The 17161-nt window shown below is 40.8% G+C and overlaps 1 protein-coding gene and 1 long non-coding RNA gene across 2 annotated transcripts; one reads left to right on the top strand and one right to left on the bottom strand.

Moving 5' to 3' along the window:
• Nucleotides 1-1984: 1984 nt before the first annotated feature.
• On the bottom strand, nucleotides 1985-7597 carry LOC139793715 (uncharacterized). The gene is made up of 3 exons (XR_011724741.1): nucleotides 7538-7597; nucleotides 3583-3851; nucleotides 1985-2214 (listed from the first exon to the last, which is right to left on the bottom strand). It is a non-coding gene; the product is annotated as an uncharacterized lncRNA (long non-coding RNA).
• Nucleotides 7598-8491: 894 nt separating this feature from the next.
• LRRC14B (leucine rich repeat containing 14B) lies at nucleotides 8492-11707 on the top strand. The gene is made up of 2 exons (XM_071736237.1): nucleotides 8492-9445; nucleotides 10927-11707. Exons 1-2 carry the CDS (start codon nucleotides 8547-8549, stop codon nucleotides 11570-11572), a joined length of 1545 nt encoding a protein of 514 aa, XP_071592338.1. The 5' UTR covers nucleotides 8492-8546; the 3' UTR covers nucleotides 11573-11707.
• Nucleotides 11708-17161: the final 5454 nt, after the last annotated feature.

Raw genomic sequence — 17161 nt, 5'->3', positions numbered from 1 at the left:
TTTACTTGGTCCAATAAAAGACGTTAACCTCATCTTGCTACCTACTCTATCACTAGACTATCATGACTACAGAATTTGTTATTATTTTGTATTGGGAGGTAAAGCTTAAAAATCAAAGGAAAATAATAGTTTAAATTAAAGGATAGACAGCCTTGCATTCAAAGTTCAGGGACAAAAGACTGACATTTTCTGTGGATTTTAGAGAAGGGGAGATACCTTAAAAATTCTTTAGAGAAAGTAGCAAATGACTGAAACATCTCCATGTCTTCTAAACACCTCTGGGGATGGTGATTCAACCACCAGCCTATTCCAGTACTTAATTACCCTTTCAGTGATGAAGTTTCTTCTAATATCCAGTATCTAATATCCTCCCCTGGCAAAACTTGAGACCACTTCCTCTTGTCCTGTTGCTTGTTAACAGGGAGAAGAGACTGACCTCTTCCTTGCCACATCCTCCTTTTAAGTAGTTCTAGAGAGCAATAAGAATCCCCCCCTCAGCCTCCCTTTCTCTAGGATAAATAACCCCAGTTCCCTCAGGTGGTCCTCGTAAGGTTTATTTTCCAGCTCTTTCATCAGCTTTGTTGCTGTTCTCTGGACTCACTCCAGCACTTCAATGTCTTTCTGCTAATGAAGAACCCAAACTGAACATAGTATTTGAGGGGCAGCCTCACCAGCACCCAGGACAAGGGAACAATCACTTCCCTAGTCCTTCTGGCCACACATTTGCCTGTTGGCAAAGCATTACGGAAAGGCAACTGGGAAGATGTGGCTGTTGTTGAAGAGACACATCTCAGGTACCTGCTGTGCCAGGGAGGAACTTGCTGCCATTTACCCCCATGCTCTAAGTCACTATGTTCGTCCAGGTAAAAAGGACAGGGACTTCTCTGTGTCACAAACCCTGCTGGATTTGTTTCAGGGATGGTAGTTTGTGGTTCCAGAGGTCTATTTTTTTCTTACTTTCTTGATACTTCTTAGCCTGCTCACCTCCTCCCGTTGAGTGTAAATCCTGGTTACTGGAGGAGCTCCTCCGTCCTCCGCCTGGGCGCAGCTCCCACGGGCGGGCTCACTGCTGCCACCCAGCAATGGTGTGTGAGTACAGCGCACCCTGCAGCCCGTACGCCTCGTGTTGCCACACGGCTCTGGGGAGGTTGGAGGATGTGACCCTTGAATATTAACCACCTTTCTCTGAAAAGGACAAAGTCTGGTCTCCTGAAGTCCAGAGACGTGATTCTGCCTTTTGCCCTGCTCCTTACTTTTAGGATCCTTAACTCCACTATCTCATGGTCCCTGTGTTTTTCTCTACAGCACCTTTCGTCTACTTTGGTGCACATTAGATTTCAGGAAAAGTCTTCCAAAAACTTCCAAAGAGAATTCTGATGGCAAGCTGCATGAAGATGTACACGAGAACAACCATGATAGGCACAATCTCAAAAATATGGCTTCAGAATATGTGTTCATAATAAGTCAGAGACACAAAATTAATGTAAAGCTTCACAACCTCAGTAAAGCCTCCCAAAATTATAGCTCAATAGGTACACTAAAACTGAAAAAAATTATACAGTTGGCTGAGATCAATATAGATGCTGGTGATTATAAAAGATATATTGTGTCCAATGTGATACTGCTCACTTAACAATGAAAAATTAAGTTAAGATTGAGTTTAAAATTATGTTAAGATTAAGATTATTCTCTTTCCACAGCTACTGATTGGCTGAAACATTAGAAATCCGGGGGAACAGATCCAGACAACAGATCTGAGGTGGTATGTTTTTATGCCTGCTGAACACCGAACCCTTGCCAAAGAGACTAGATCTAAACATATCTCATCCAGCACTTAAACAGTGAACTGGTATTGGGGGAGGGGGGAAGCATTGTCCCTTAATCCTAGCAGATTTTTTAACTTATTTCCCATTTCCCTGCTTGAAAAGCTCGAGGAACTGATTGTATTATAAATGAAATCAGGAGTAAGAAAAGACTCTTCAGGCTCATTGATAAAAGTAATTTAATTACTTAATCACTTGACCTTCAGACCGAGGGAGAAATTCTAAAACATTTATTTAGCCTGTGTCTTGGGTTAGTGCAGTGGTGTTTTGGAAGTGAAGGGGGGGGCCACAGTTGTGGGTCTTGTGACAAGCTGCTGGAAGGTCCCCTGATTCCAATTCTGGCCCAACCTCTGACCAAGGCCAAGCAAATATGGGGAAGATGGATGGATCTCTGAGAGAAACATATTCAAAAAAGAGAAAACAAAACTGTAAAAATATTAAAAAAAAAAAAAAAAAAAAAAAAAAAGCCTGCAGAGGAGAGGAGAAGGAGGTGAGAGGAAGAAATTCTAGGGAAAAAACACCAAAAGACACCAAGGTCAGTGTGGATTGAGGGGGAGAGGTGCCCAAGCAGAGATTTCCATGCAGCCCGTGGTGAGATGGCAGCTGTGCCCCTGCAATCCATGGAGCAGCAGTGGGACAGCCCCTGAAAGAGCACGGTGGGATAGCCCCTGAAGTGTCACAAGTGAGCAGACTTGGAGCAGCAGCCTGTTCAGGATCATGGGAAGGGCAGGTGTGGATCTGCAGCTGTGGAGAACCCTGTGGCAGGGGAGGTGGCTGTTCAAGAAGCAGGCTGTCTGCTGAATCCACTCCTAATCATAGACGTGGTCAATGGTTTATGACTAAAGGGTTGAAGTGTAGGGATTTCAGTTATGCTTTAACAGGTAATTATGGGTCTAGTGCAATTTGGAACAGCAGCAATTTGAGGTTGATTTATGGTAACATAACAAATAATGAAATTATCTTATATGTTTTCCTGACAATTCTTAATTAACAGAAAGTCCTAATTAATCAATAATCAACAACCTGTTATAAAGACAGTGATTCTGTTAAATATTTAACAAAGTTTCGAAACAAAGCTGCTTATTCACAGAGATAGTTTTTTGGGTTTTCTCTCTTGCATAACCTAGTTTGCTGTTGGGTTCACTTACCTGTGAAGGAAGACACAAGGCTGACAGACTGGTCAGAGGAAGACTCATAGTCTATCCAGTATGAACATGACCAGCAAACAGATCACAGTAGGATCATTAGCAACTTAAGATGTAACACTAGCCAGGGTGGGCAGAATGTTGTTTGAAGTGAGCGCTAACCAAAGTTCTCCTGCAGTCAGAGAATTCCCTTTGGTTCAAACCCTTCCACAGAGCCTGGCTGCAAGTCTACGTGTGTGTATACTGTATGTTAAAGAAATGTGAGGACATTCCTTTCCACTGCTGATAAGGTCCAGAGCAACATAGTGACACTTGCGGTGGCCAGGAGCTTATGTCAGTTTGGGAGCTAACCTAGTAGTAATTTGATCTTTAGGCCCAAAAAAGCAGAATACAAACACTCTACTATTTTGAGATGTTGGTTTTCAAAATTTTTCATTCTCATTTCATATGTGGGGTTCCTTATGGAATAATAACAGATATAGCAGTAACAGTATGATCTGATAATTACTGTAAGTAATGACAGTATAATACACTTATTTTATTGATCTAGCTTACTTTCAGTATCAGTTTGACCCAAAAAGGTTGTAACCAATGAAATAAAAATTATCACTTACAACATAATTAAAAAAGGAGGGAATGGCTACAGGATCCTACAGTAACAGGAAGTCCTCTTGTTGATCTTCCTCCTGGTGGCTGGCCAGGAGGTGGTTGACAGCTTTAGTTCTGTTAGTTACCAGGTCCTCCAACATGGAAAATGTCAATGAATGAAAACATGAGAGAAGAAGTTTAGTTAGAACCTCAGCAAGATGTTCTGGAGCCGAAAGAAAGGCCACCATGTGGTGCATTTGAGTACAGGACCTATTTCCCAGCAAATCTTTTCATTCTAAGGTACAAATAAAACAATTAGAAATTATTGTGCACCTGGCAATACTTCAACTAGTTTACACCTCTCTGGGCCAGAAGACATGACTCAGAGGTCATTTTGAGTTTTTCAGATAGGGTGAGAAGATACCATGCTATCCTCTAGGAAATCCCTAAAAACCCACTACTACAAGGGTGGTCAGGTAGATGTACTACATTCAGTAATGGACATGCTTTTCTTTACAGACACCATGATAGCAAGCTCTACAGTAGTTAAATAATTTTTAAATACACCATCAAAGAATGCAGAACTGGGAAAAATCTGGAAAAAGGTGAGGAGGCAGTGTAAAGCTTGCCTGAATGGAAATAGGATGGCTTCCAGGAGATAATGACAAACCTGTACACAATTATGAGTGCAATGGTATGGGTGTATAGGTAAAAAATCCACTATTTCTTGTAGCACAAATTCTTAGAAGTGTCAAATAAAGCTTGTAGCTTTATCAAAGAAAATTGTTTTCCATACAGTATGGAATGAAGCTGTTAATTGCTTCGTCCCAGGATCTGTTAAATGCTTGCTATCAGAACAAATACAGGGGGAAGAGTAAAAGTTCATAGAATGCAGGGATATTTAAACAACAAAAATATCATATCCATTTCAAAGACTGTCCTATTGAAAATTGCTAGGAACTATTATAGAGAAATATCACTATATATTTAGTCTTGTGCACTTCAAATATTTTCAAATATTTTTTTTTACAAGATGCCACAATCAATGATACTTAACATGACCTACTAAAGCTATAAGGGAGCTTCTTTCAGGCCTCTTTCTAATGTAACAGCAACTGTCAAGTCATGCAATTTTGAAAAAGGGTGAGAACGGTGTTGCCAGATGAAGGAGCAGAAGCTGTTTACAAGACCACACAATAAGAAGCACAGATTTTAGCAGAAGTTTTGTGGTCCTTCTTACTCTAATCTTATCATATATAGGTTGTCAGTAATAAACAAGAACAAACCCACTGTATTTAAATATGGGTGTGGAGTAAATCATAGAATTATTTAGGTTGAAAAAGACTCTTAAGACAAATGAGTCCAACTTTTAATTTAACACTGTTTAAAAATACCTTAATAAAGTAGATTTTCTAGAGTATTGTGAAATGGATTATTTGTCTTCATTAGCAAGAATCTCTAATAAGAAATGTGGTGTGCTGAAGAAACAGATGAAATAAAACAGCTTTTGTTATACAAGACTAAGCAGAATATTGAGAGTATACATAATGATTACCACATTAGATACCTTTACAGTACTTCTTTCTCTCAAAATGCGAGAAAAATGTATCCATTCTCTCTGTATGTTAACTAGAGGAGTCCCTTAGCAGAACAAACCTCTTGCCTGTGCATTTAGTTTCTCTCGTTGTTGCTACCTGCCCTCTAGATTTTGTCCCTTGGTCTCACTGATATGTTTGCTTGACATTGCAATTAACTATATAAAGTATGTGGAGGGAGACTCCCAAAGAAGGTTTCACTCATGTCTGCCAACTATTCAAGGGAAAGCTGACCTACCCTTTTTCTTGCCTAAACATTCAACAAAAAGCTCCTAAGCCAAAAAACCTCTAAACAAGCTTGTGCATCACATTCCGAATTTACCTAAAAATGCCTTGCAACTTTTTCTTATTTGGCTGATAGTATTATGTAAATGTCCTGAGTTCTTGAAGGAAAAAACAAAAAATAACTCAAAAATTAGCTTGCATAAAGTATTTTCAAATAGTAAAATTATTAGTAGCACTTTTTTCTATGTTGGATGCACTTCAGTAAGAATTAGCTTGATCAAACAACTATAATCATACAGAATACCAGCTATTTTACCAATCAATACTTTTGGTTTTGACATAATGTTTTCAGTGGTTAAAAACCTGTGAAAATCTACTTGATTGAAATTTTCACACTGCTCTGATTAGTTTTTTCCTAGTAGCTGAAAAAAAATGTTCATTATACTATGGTAAAATTAATTTAATATTTATTGTCATACAAATGCAAAACCAATACTAAAACAGCTTAATTGCTAGAATATCATTAACTTTACATTGGTTAAAATTTTTAAGTGCTTTGTCAGTATTTCTTGTACCATTTCTTCTAAACACTAGATGTTCAACATGATAATTGTTTTGACGGCTCTCACAGTAATGAAGATTTCATTCACACTGTGCTGATCCTGCTTTTCCAGATAATTCTAGACCTGCTTTGCTGAGAAACATTCATGTCATACTTCATGGATTCAGACTTTTTTTTAAAATACACCCATTATTGAATATTTTATCAAAATCAAAATAACAATTTGAAATATGTTCTAAATGTCCCCAGGGAAGGGACGTCTTCATTAGATTGTTTCATTCTGAGAAGACTATATTTTTGCAGTTTTTCTAGTTTGCATCAGCTTAATTTGGCATTCAAATAGAGCAGTGGCATCATTCACATAATTTTAAACATATTAGATGCAATAAATAGAACTTGACAAAGTATTAAATGTTGTCCTGTGTTTTTCAGATCCAGTTCATGGACAGCAGATGATGATGTAGATATTACTATTACTGTATTACTATTACTATTACTGTATTTTGTGTAATTTTGTAAATTCTGAAAACAGGAACATATAATAGATCCCTTTAGGAAAAAATAATATAAATTATTGAAAATTTTGTAAGCATGGTTTTATTGCCTTTCAAAATATAAACAGATATTTTCTAAGGTGTATACAAAACTTTTTGTCTGCTTACCTAGCATATTTGAACCTCTTTATCTGTTTACCTAGTATATTTAGACCAGTAGTCTAAAAGCTCCACGATAAACTCTCCAGTAATGTCCTATATTTTTATTACAATAGAGCTACGTGTAGAGAGGTAAAAAACCTGAAATAAATATTTGTAGCCATTTCTGTATACAAAAAGATTATTTCTTACTTGTTAGGGAAGACTCTTTCATATAACTCTTTTTCATAATCGTTTTAAAAGAAACAGTAAATTTAATATATTTGCATTTAGTTGCAACTCTTTCAACTTGACATTTCAGTGTGAGGTCTAGATGCATTTCTCAGCAGGAGTTTAATCTTCCATATTGATCATCTCCAACAATAAGGTGGGGCATAGCATGGAGATCAGGTCAGTGAACCTGGCAGGACCTCCTCTGGATTAGAACAAGAGTATCTATCTTAAGAAAATCAGTTTGGACAGCCAAGTAGATTATCTCAGAAACCTTTATACAAATGATGCTGGAGAATGGGAGACACAGAACAGAAGAAGCAGAGGTCATCTACAGAGGCTGGAAGGTGAACAAGAGAATGGCCTTGGGAACAGAAGAAATTAAGGATGTGAGTTAAGGGTGTAGGCACTTTGAAAATATTTAGTATTATTGATTGGACTACATCTGAACTATTATATTGATTGGATATATCTGTTTTTCTAAATGACAGAGGAAAAAGCAAGGTGTTTACAGGGTTGTCTTGCACCCAATGTTCTGTCAATAGCTCATAGAAGATAACACAGTAGATACAGTGAAATCCCACTTCTCTGGAAAAAAGCCCCACAACTCAAATGCAAGGCACTGTACTTCCCAACACCCACCCCAGAAAAAAAACAAAAAGACCCCAAAATACCCAAAACAAACAAACAAACAAACAAACAAAAGCAAATATAAATGTTTCAAGTAACTTCATACCTCTAAGGTATGCCTGTACTCTGTCCCAGTGGTTTCTCAGCAAAGGAAAGGAGAGCACACCATGAGGGTGTTACATAACTTCCCTGGCAAGCAAGAGCCTTGCTGAAAGAAAGAAAAATTGTCTCTGCTCTTGTGGCAGCTGGGTGAGATAATTTTTTGTCCTTGCCTGAAAACATAATTGGTCTCTAATATTTTGCATTTCTGTATTACAATAAAACCATGATTTCTCAAATAGCAGGAAAGAAAAGCACATCTGTTGCTCAAAATAACAGCAAAAGGATCCTTGCCAGGGCACTAATGAGAAAGTTTTAACAATGTCCTCTGTCTTGTTCATCTTGACTAGTACTTAACTCTCAGTCTTCTATCACAGGCAAGTGTCCTGGTCACGAAGACTCCAAGATCTTCCTGAGTCTTTTGTCTTTTTTACTGGAGCCACTGTATTTAACTATTTCTTGCTGATAAGAAGGGCAAAATGGAGGGACATTATGTAGCTCAGTGACAGCAGAACCTCAGTCTTTTCTTATGGATGTAGTTTTAGGAGAAGTTCTATACTTATTCTGAGCAGTCTTCCCCATTGAAATCAGTATGTGAATCCCCAGAATATCATCTTTCATGAAGGAAAGGTAATGTTACATGTTTAAGTTGGAACCTTGAGTGCTTTTCTGTCTGGCATATAAAAGATAGAGAAATATTCATATGTTGTGTTCTGCCCTGATCTTACTGATCCTGCTGGGCAGTAGTCTGTACTTAGTTTATTAAGCTTTGTTATAAATATGAGGGTTTAAGTGACTCTCTGACTGAAGATCTCAGAGTTAATTATTGCAAAGTCACAGTACAGCACCAAAAATAGAAAGCAGATCAGCATGTGACTGTTCATTCTGCCTTTCCAACAAGGCTTCCATTAGCAGCAAACAGCAGCTGCAGATAAAAATAGAAGGTGATAAGTAATTACGATCTTTAGTTAAAGAGAGAAGTCACTCTCCATGACGGCAAGGAGTCCAGAGGAATAATGAAGTCTCTCCGATTCCTTAGTGCTGAAGCATTTGTGTCAAATGCAGAGTTTGCCAGGAAGAGTCTCAGCAGTGTTACCCATAACCTTTTTCCTCTTCTTTTTAAAGCCAGCTATTTACTGGAGCAAAAGGAGGTAATTCATGACTTGGTAGAGAACTGGCCGCTTGCTGACTTTAACATGGGAAAACTTTTGGGAAGTAATGTGGACTACCAGGAAGACCTGAGCCACAGAACATGCTCAGTTTGCTTGGAAAGCTGTCTGACAGGACTGAGAGACTATGTGCTCAATCGTTCTTCTCTCTACATGAAAAGGCTGAAAGTGGTTGACCTGACAGGTATAAAAGATGTTGAAGTACAGTTTTGTGAGTGTAAGAAGGCAATGGGCAGGTGGACCAGGACACAACTGCTCTGCAAGCTTTGTTCAGAACTGCTGGTTTACCTGCAACAGAGCAATACAGGTACCTTTGAAATCAGTATTGATGTGCTCATTGATTTATATGTTACTGAGTGGAACTATGAGCTGGTAGTGCAGGCCCTGTTGAAGAAATGTTATTGTCCATTGAAGATCTGCTGCGTGGCATTCAGATCTGACAACCTGGCTTTGCAGAAATTCTTCTATATCACAAAGCTCATTGATCCGTCTTTGTTGCGCAAACTGGAAATGGTTCACAATGTTCGCTTGGAAATGGAACACTTGGAAATACTCTTCAAAAGTATCCACTTCCCTCTATTGATGTCCTTGACCTTGCCAGCACGAACATTTAATGTGCAGAGGTTCACAGCTAAAGATGAACAGGTGCTTACCAACATTGGAGAAAAGATGGGTGAAATGATGCAACTGACCGAGCTGAGTATGTCATTCTCTATACTCACAGGCAGACTACAGAAACTGCTCAGGTAATTTGGTCATCTTGCTTTCAGTAAAACTGTAAATAATAGCCCTTTATGCTATCAGCAAGCTGAGAATCTCTGAGAATAAGGGAAGTGAGTCTGCCTCAGGTTGTGTGTAAGAAGAGGCAGCATGAAGCTAGGAAAGAGTTTTTGCTGGATTGAACTGAAAGACAACGTGCATCTAATGCATATATACTGTTTTTATTATTCTTCTGGAGCCCATCTCATGAGTATGATGAGAAGATACTTTTGGCTACCACATAACAGATGTATTGGTATATCCAGACATTTTGGATCGCCATATTGTTGAGTTTTTATCTCGGTCAGCTTCAGCTGGTCTTTGGTGCAAGACCTGAGTCATATTCCAAGTATTTTTTTAGGATTTAGGATTTTTGTCCTTTAAGAACCAGGCCATAAATATGCTTAGATTTCACAGATACTGTGTTTTAGATGGGCAAGGGAATAGTAGACTTTGATTTGAGACTTTGATGTCAGTTGTTTGTTGTGTCTGTCAATCTTAAAGCAAGAGAGATCTCCTTCTTTTCTATACTGCCAATTAAGATAATATATATATATATTCATGTTGAATTCCTGGGAAGAACTAGCAATTCTCAAAATGATGGCGAGCTTCCAATCAACAGTGTTCATATTTTGACAGAAAATAAGTTGCATGTATGTTTTTCAGAGTGTCTAGAAGACAGACAAAAAAAGTATCCAGACAAATAACTGTGGTCTAAAATTCCTCCTGTGCAAAGTTATTTCATTTAAAAGTTGTGAATTGTGCACAGGATATGTTGATAGAAATAAATCACAAGTTTCTAACCTTGATCCAGCTGAGGTCTGTGGTTGAAGACTCCCCAAAATTTAGTATGTATGAAAGAGACCTCTTGATGTTAATATTACAACTATTTTACATTCAACTAGAATATTTGCACATAATTTCAAGTATACTTCATCTGACCTGTTATTTCATCAAAAGATCTTTTTGCAACTCCAAAACAGTACCACATGCTCAATGTCTTGACCATTTAAAAACATACAGTAGAAACAAAAGCCAGTTTCTTGTTAGAATACTGATAGGCTCACATCTTAAAATTAATCCTTTCTTAATAGAAATTATCTCAATCTCCAGAATAACAACAGTTTTCTAAAAGTAGCAGTTACCAAGATTTTATGGTAGTAATGATCTGCTATAAATTCAGCAAGTAATAGACATATAACTTGTTACAAGTAAACAGAATGTTGCCAAATTAACCCCAATTAAAGCAACAGTTAGGAGTAAAGTAGGAGCTAATTTATGGAACTGATTTCAGAAGGAAAATATGCCTGTCATTGTTGGCACATGCTTCTGTTTATCAAAAGAAGTTAGAAAAAATACTGGATATGGCAGTTGGCTGCATTCATAATGTGGATAGTTGTTTGAAAATTTGTAAATGTAGGTTTTCAATGTCCTATGCCCTGAAACTTTTTTTGTCTTTAATCTACAGCCCTCTAAAAACTCCACTGAAGATGCTGGATGTTTCTAACTGCTCACTCAACCATGCTGATATGACCTATTTAGCCAATAGTTTCCATGCTAATCACTTAGAAACCCTGGACCTGAGTGGTCACAATATACCTGACTTTTACTTGTCAATATTCTTTAAGCTACTCAGTCATTCTTCTTCAGTGCTCAGGAGTCTTACTGTGGAGGACTGTAACATCCAAGACACTCATGTGAACATGTTGATTTTAGGTTTAAGTCATTGTCACAAACTACAGGAGTTCAAGTTTTTTGGAAATCCACTGTCATCTCAGGCACTTAGACACCTTTTCACATTTCTCTGTGAGTTACCCATGCTGAAAAATGTGGAGTTTCCAGTTCCAAGGGACTGCTACCCTGCTGGCATCACGTACCCAGTTGATGATGCCAGTCTCTGCAAATTTGATCACCAAAAATATGAAAATGTAGCAAAGGAGCTTAATCTCATTTTAGTCAAAGCAAATAGGGAGGATGTGAAGGCTTCAACTCCTCTCTTTGGCAGTTATGATGCAGCTGTTCAGGAGACAAACAATGAACTTGGAACTTACTTGATCAAGTCCTTCAAAGAGACTTTAGAAAAGCTCACTGTATCTCTTAGCAAAATGAGTTAGACTTGTAACAGTGGTGATGAGATGCTTTGTCAAATCAGGAGTTAATTGAGTCTTTTCTGCACCTCCATTGATCAGTCTTGAGTTTTCCTTAATTTCTCATCTGAATTTACTTCTGTTTGAATAGCCTCTGGTCATCTGAACTATTTAACTATTCTATATCTATTGCAAACTCTATGAGCACTGCTTGCTCTCAAAAGAGAAGACACTTATTAGCTTATTATTTTACACAAAAGCACTTTGTTTCTCATTAAAACAACTGGTGTCTAAGCTTCACTGATTTCTTACAGTTTCTTCTGGATTTGGCAGTGAGGCTTGTAGCTCTACAGAAAAGACAGGGAAGCCTTTTCCCAAGTCCAGCAAGATGTCCCAGAGATTACGCACCAGTCCTCACCTAAACAAATTTTTCCTGTTGCCCGAGGCCTTCTGAATTTATCAGGCACACTGTTGGCTCATGGTCATCCTTCCACCCACCAGCACCCCCAGGTCCCTTTCACCTATACTGCTCTCCAACAGCTCAGTCCCCAACCTGTACTGGTACTGGGGGTTGTTTTTTCCCAGATGCAAGACTTCACACTTGCCCTTGTTATAATGCATTACATTTCTCTCTGCCCAACTCTCCAGTCTGTCTGGATACCCCTGAATGGCAGCACAGCCTTCTGGAGTGTCTACTGCTCCTCCCACTTTTGTGTCATCAGCAAATAGTGATGATAGTACACTCTATTCCATTATCCAGGTCATCAATAAATATATTGAATAGTACTGCTCCCAGTACTGACCCTTGAGGGACTCCACAAGAAACAGACTTCTAACTAGACTCCATCCCATTGACTCCAACTCTCTGGCTTCTATCCTTCAACCAGCTCCTGATCCACCACACTGCCCAATCATCCAGGCCACACTTCTTCAGTTTAGCTCCAAGGATGCTGTGGGAGACAGTGTCAAATGCCTTCCTGAAATCAAGATAAACTATGTCTACTGCTCTGCCATCATTCATCCACCTGGTTACATCCTCACAGCAGGCTATCAGGTTGGTCAGATATGACTTCCCCTTAGTAAAGCCATGTTGACTGCTCCTGATAAGCCTCTTGTCCTTGATGTGCCTGGAGACAGCACCAAGAATGAGATGTTCCATCACCTTTCCAGGGATGGAGGTGAGGCTGACCAGGCCAGTTACCTGAGTCTCCCTTCTTGGCTTTTTTTAAGATTTGAGTGACATTTGGTTTCCTCCAGTCCTCAGGCACCTCTCCCATTCATTCCCCATGACTCACCAAAGATGATAGAGAGCAGCCTAGCAATGAAATCCACCAGCTCCCTCAGCACCCATGGGTTTACCCCAGCAGGACCCATGGACTTATGGATGTCAGGATTGCTTAACCGATCCTTAATCCAGCCCTCACCAACCAAGGCAAACTCATCCTTTACCCTGACTTCCTTGGAGGCTCCGGAGGATAGTATCCAGAAGCATACACAGAGGCAAAGGTGTTCAGCATTCTTTGTATCCTCTGTCACCAGGGCACCCATCACATTCAGTACTGGGCCTACATTGCCTCTAGTGTTTTTTTTATCTGCTATGTATCTGAAGAAGCCCTTCCTGTTGTCCTTAACCACTCTCTCAAGGTTTAATTCCAGGGAGGCTTTAGCTTTCCTAGTTGCCTCTGTATTCTCGGACAACAGTCTTACATTCCTCCCAAGTGACCATCCCTTCCTTCCACAATCTGTAGGTTCTCTTCTTCCATTTGAGTTTACCTAGCAGGTCCCTGTTCAGCCATACCAGTCTCCTAGTTCCCTTTCTTGTTTTTCTTCTCGTTGGGATGCACTGATCTTGAGCTCAGAAGTTGTCCTTGAATGTTAACCAACCATCTTGGGCTCCTTTACCTTGTAGTACCCTGTCCCATAGGATTTCCCCAAGCAATTGTTAAAATAAGGCAACGTTGGCCTTTGTGAAGTTCAGAGTTGTGATTCTACTTGTAATCCTATTTCTGCCACATAAGATTCTGAACTCCACCATCTCATGGTCACTGCACCCAGGGTTGCCCTCAACCTTCACTGCTTCAGCCAGGCCCTCCTTGTTGGTTAGGACAACATCCAGCAATGCTCCACTCCTAGTTGGCTCCTGCACCAATTGCATCCAGAAGTTGTCAGCAATGCATGGGAGGAACCTCCTGGGCTGTGAATGGTGTGGAAGGCTGTGTAGCCCTTTCAGCAAATATCTGGGTAATTAAAGTCTCCCATGAGACCCAGGGCCTGTGATCCCCAGGCCGCTGCCAGCTGCCTGTAGGAGGCCTCATCAGCTTCCTCATTCTGATCAGGTGGCCTGGAATAGACACCCACCACAGTTTCCCCCACATTTCCCCTTAATTCTCACCCACAAACCCTCAACTTTCTCCTCATCTGCCTCTGGACAGAACTCAATACATTCAAGTTGCATCTTAGGTAAAGAGAGCACTCCCCCACCTCACCTTGCTGCCCTGTCTTTCCTAAAAAGGAGAAAACCATCCATGAGCACATTCCAGTCATGTGAGCTGTCCCACCATGTCTCTGAAATCACCACTAGACCACAGCCCCTTGACCTCACACAGATCTCTAACTCCTCCTGTTTATTGCCCATGCTGTGTGCATTTGTGTGCAGGCATTTCAGTCTGTGAGCTGAGCCTGCCGACCCCCAGCCTAGGGGGAGGGGGTCCTTCTGGCCTTCATTCAGACTGGTACTTTTTGACTCTGGTGCAAACCCAGCTACACCCCATTTATTACCAATTGCCACCTTGAGTGGGACAGCAGATTGAAGGCCATCCTTAGGCTCATCCTTTGTGTGCTTGGTTTTGTCCCCTTCCCCCTTCAAATCTAGTTTAAAGCCCTCTCAATGAAGGTTGTTAACTCCTGGGAGAAGATACTTTTCCCACACTGAGATAGTTGTACCTCATCTTGTGCCAGCAGGCTTATATATTGACCCATGATCAAAGAACCCAAAGCCCTGCCATTTGCACCAGTCCTTAAGCCATGAATTAACCTGTTGGCTCCTCCTCTTAGTGCCCCCATCCACTGTTGTCATTAGAGGGATGGAGAACACAACTTGTGTGCCTGATCCCTTAACCAGTTGCCCCAGGGCCCTGAAGTCTCTCAATCATTTTGTTATTCTTGATACCACTTCCTCACTACCCACCTGGAACACCAAAATTGGATAATATTTAGAAGGCCCCACCAGGGCTGGAAGTGTACTTGTGACATCCCTTTTCCTGGCCTCAGGGAGGCAGCAGACTTCCCTTATGAAGTGGCTCCAGTCTGCATATCGGGCCCTCTGCACCCCTCAGGAGGCAGTCACCCACAACAATGTCCCTTCTTTTATCCTTTCTGGAATGTTTTATGATCATTGGTTTAGGGTGAGTGGGCCTTGATGGTAGCTTTGTCCTATGTGGGGTATTCTCAGCACTGTCTGTCAGTTCCTCCTGCAAGGCCCCATACCTGTTCTACAACACCACTGAGGGTGGTGTGGTTTTAGAGTTCTAGAGGCCTGCCCTGTTAGTGGCACCAAGCTGGGACCTGTTCCCATTTTTCCTGTTCCTGTAAGTTATCTTGGGATGGCTGGGGAGCTTCCTGGGACAACTGGAAATCTTGAGATGATAAGGACTCCTGTGTTCCACTAATGAGATTTGCCTCCTGAGTCATTTTAGTGGAGAGTGGGCTCTTAAAGCTCTCATCTAATTCCCTCTCACTCTCCCCGATACTCCTCAAATCTGTTCACCTCCTCCCTGAGCTCCATCACTACACCCTGCAGCTCTGCCACACAGCAGAGCAAGTCATCAACCTGCTCACATCGGACACAGACAAGGTCACTGCTGTCCCCTGTTGTCATGGAAAGACTGGCATTCCCAATGGTCTGTGCCTTGGACAGCCACATCCTCCTGCAGAGGCACCCCCTGAGTACCCACACCCATCTCAGTGGGTGCTGGGCGCACGATCTTCTTTTACCAGGTAGGCACCATGACTCCTGGGCCAGGCTGGCTGTTCACAGATGTCTCAGGGCTACCTCTATCTATCCCAATCTATCTCAGCAGCTAAAGGAAACAGCTCTCCCTGCAGCCAGTGCCAGTGTCTGTGTCTGCGCTGACCTCGTGGTCCCAAGGGAAGACCCAGTTGGGTTACCTATCCTTCCCCCAACAGGGAAGGGGTCCTGCCCACACACACTGCCTGCATCCAGATGCCACCTCCCTGTTCCCCCCTCCCCTTCGCCACGCTCCCCAGGGGCACTGGACTCCCCCACCCGTGGGCTTCCCTGGACATGGGCCCGATTGGCTGAGTCAGCAAGATTCCGGGTTTCTTCCTATGGTTCTGGGCAGCTGCATGGAGTGCCGTGAGCTCAGAACCCCCCCTGTACAGCACCAGCTCACTGTGGGCTCCTGGGCTTACCTCAGTTTTTAGATGATGCACCAACCGAGTGCATTTTCCCTGCCTAAAGCCAGTCCTGGTCCACACCTTTATTTGTTGCTTCTTCTGCTTCCCACAAAGTCCTGCCTGTCTTCCGTTTTTAGTCTTACATACACATTCTGTTTTACATATATATATGTATATATATATATATATAAAAAATATGTATTTATATATATATATATTTATATGTGTGTGTTCACCATGTTTAGGACTCTGTGGGACATGGAGGAGTATGTAGAGGCCATAGTTTTAGTGCCCAGTGAGGATCAGCACCACATGCATTTCAAAAATTCTCTTTAGGTACATTTTATTATAGCAGTGGCTATACATCACTTCCGGCAGAATAGCTGTGAATGATGGACAGCTGGAGCACATGGATCCATATGCAGAAAAGATTTGGATCCTTTTCCTGGGAAGCTAACTGCTCTGCAGAAACGTGCAGATATTTTCAGTTTTTGACCTTCTAAAATGCATTTTGATAGGACTGAAGCATTGTTTACAGTTGCATGTTAAAATTTTTTTGCATGAAATGTAGTATTAACTAAAAGGCATAGCAGTTATATCAGTACTTTGAATCATACTGAATCCAAAAAGCTGGACCGCAATAAACCACTGCTAGCATATATCACAACAGTACTTTACTGACACAAAACTATATTTACCTTAGAACTTCTTAGGAGAAAATGTCATATTTTGTGTGAGGAGGGTTATTACATTACCCTTTTGGAATGTGATGAGGTATTTTTTCTCTTTTAAATCACATAATTTCCAAGTTCACAGCCAACTTGTTACAAGTTCTGCCTAACTTCAGACCAGCTGCATGAAATTGCTTTTGCTGCGGTAATATTAAAGGTGCTCCTTTGTGGAAATCCTGTCCTTAGCTCTCAGATATCCTACACTTATCTCTTGAATTTCTTTCTTATTTATGGTTGTTATTGTTGGTTTTAAATATGGGTCAGGCTGTAGCATTTTGGTATTGCCCTGGCTTAATGCAACATGGATGTGTGCCATCTTTGGGAAGGATTCCTGCATCTCTTCTACCCCAGCAGTGATTATTATGGTTTGGATCTGATCTCTCTTACCTTTCCTATGTGTGTGAGATTGTCATTGTGCTATTAGAGAAGAAGGACTAATGCTGTAACTGCCTAAACATATAGAGTTACC

Source organism: Heliangelus exortis, chromosome 2 (genome assembly GCF_036169615.1).
Source record: "Heliangelus exortis chromosome 2, bHelExo1.hap1, whole genome shotgun sequence".
In the NCBI taxonomy this organism is placed as follows: Eukaryota; Metazoa; Chordata; class Aves; order Apodiformes; family Trochilidae; genus Heliangelus; species Heliangelus exortis.
Note: the sequence above shows the minus strand (reverse complement) of the source record. Positions and strands in the feature narration are given on the sequence as shown.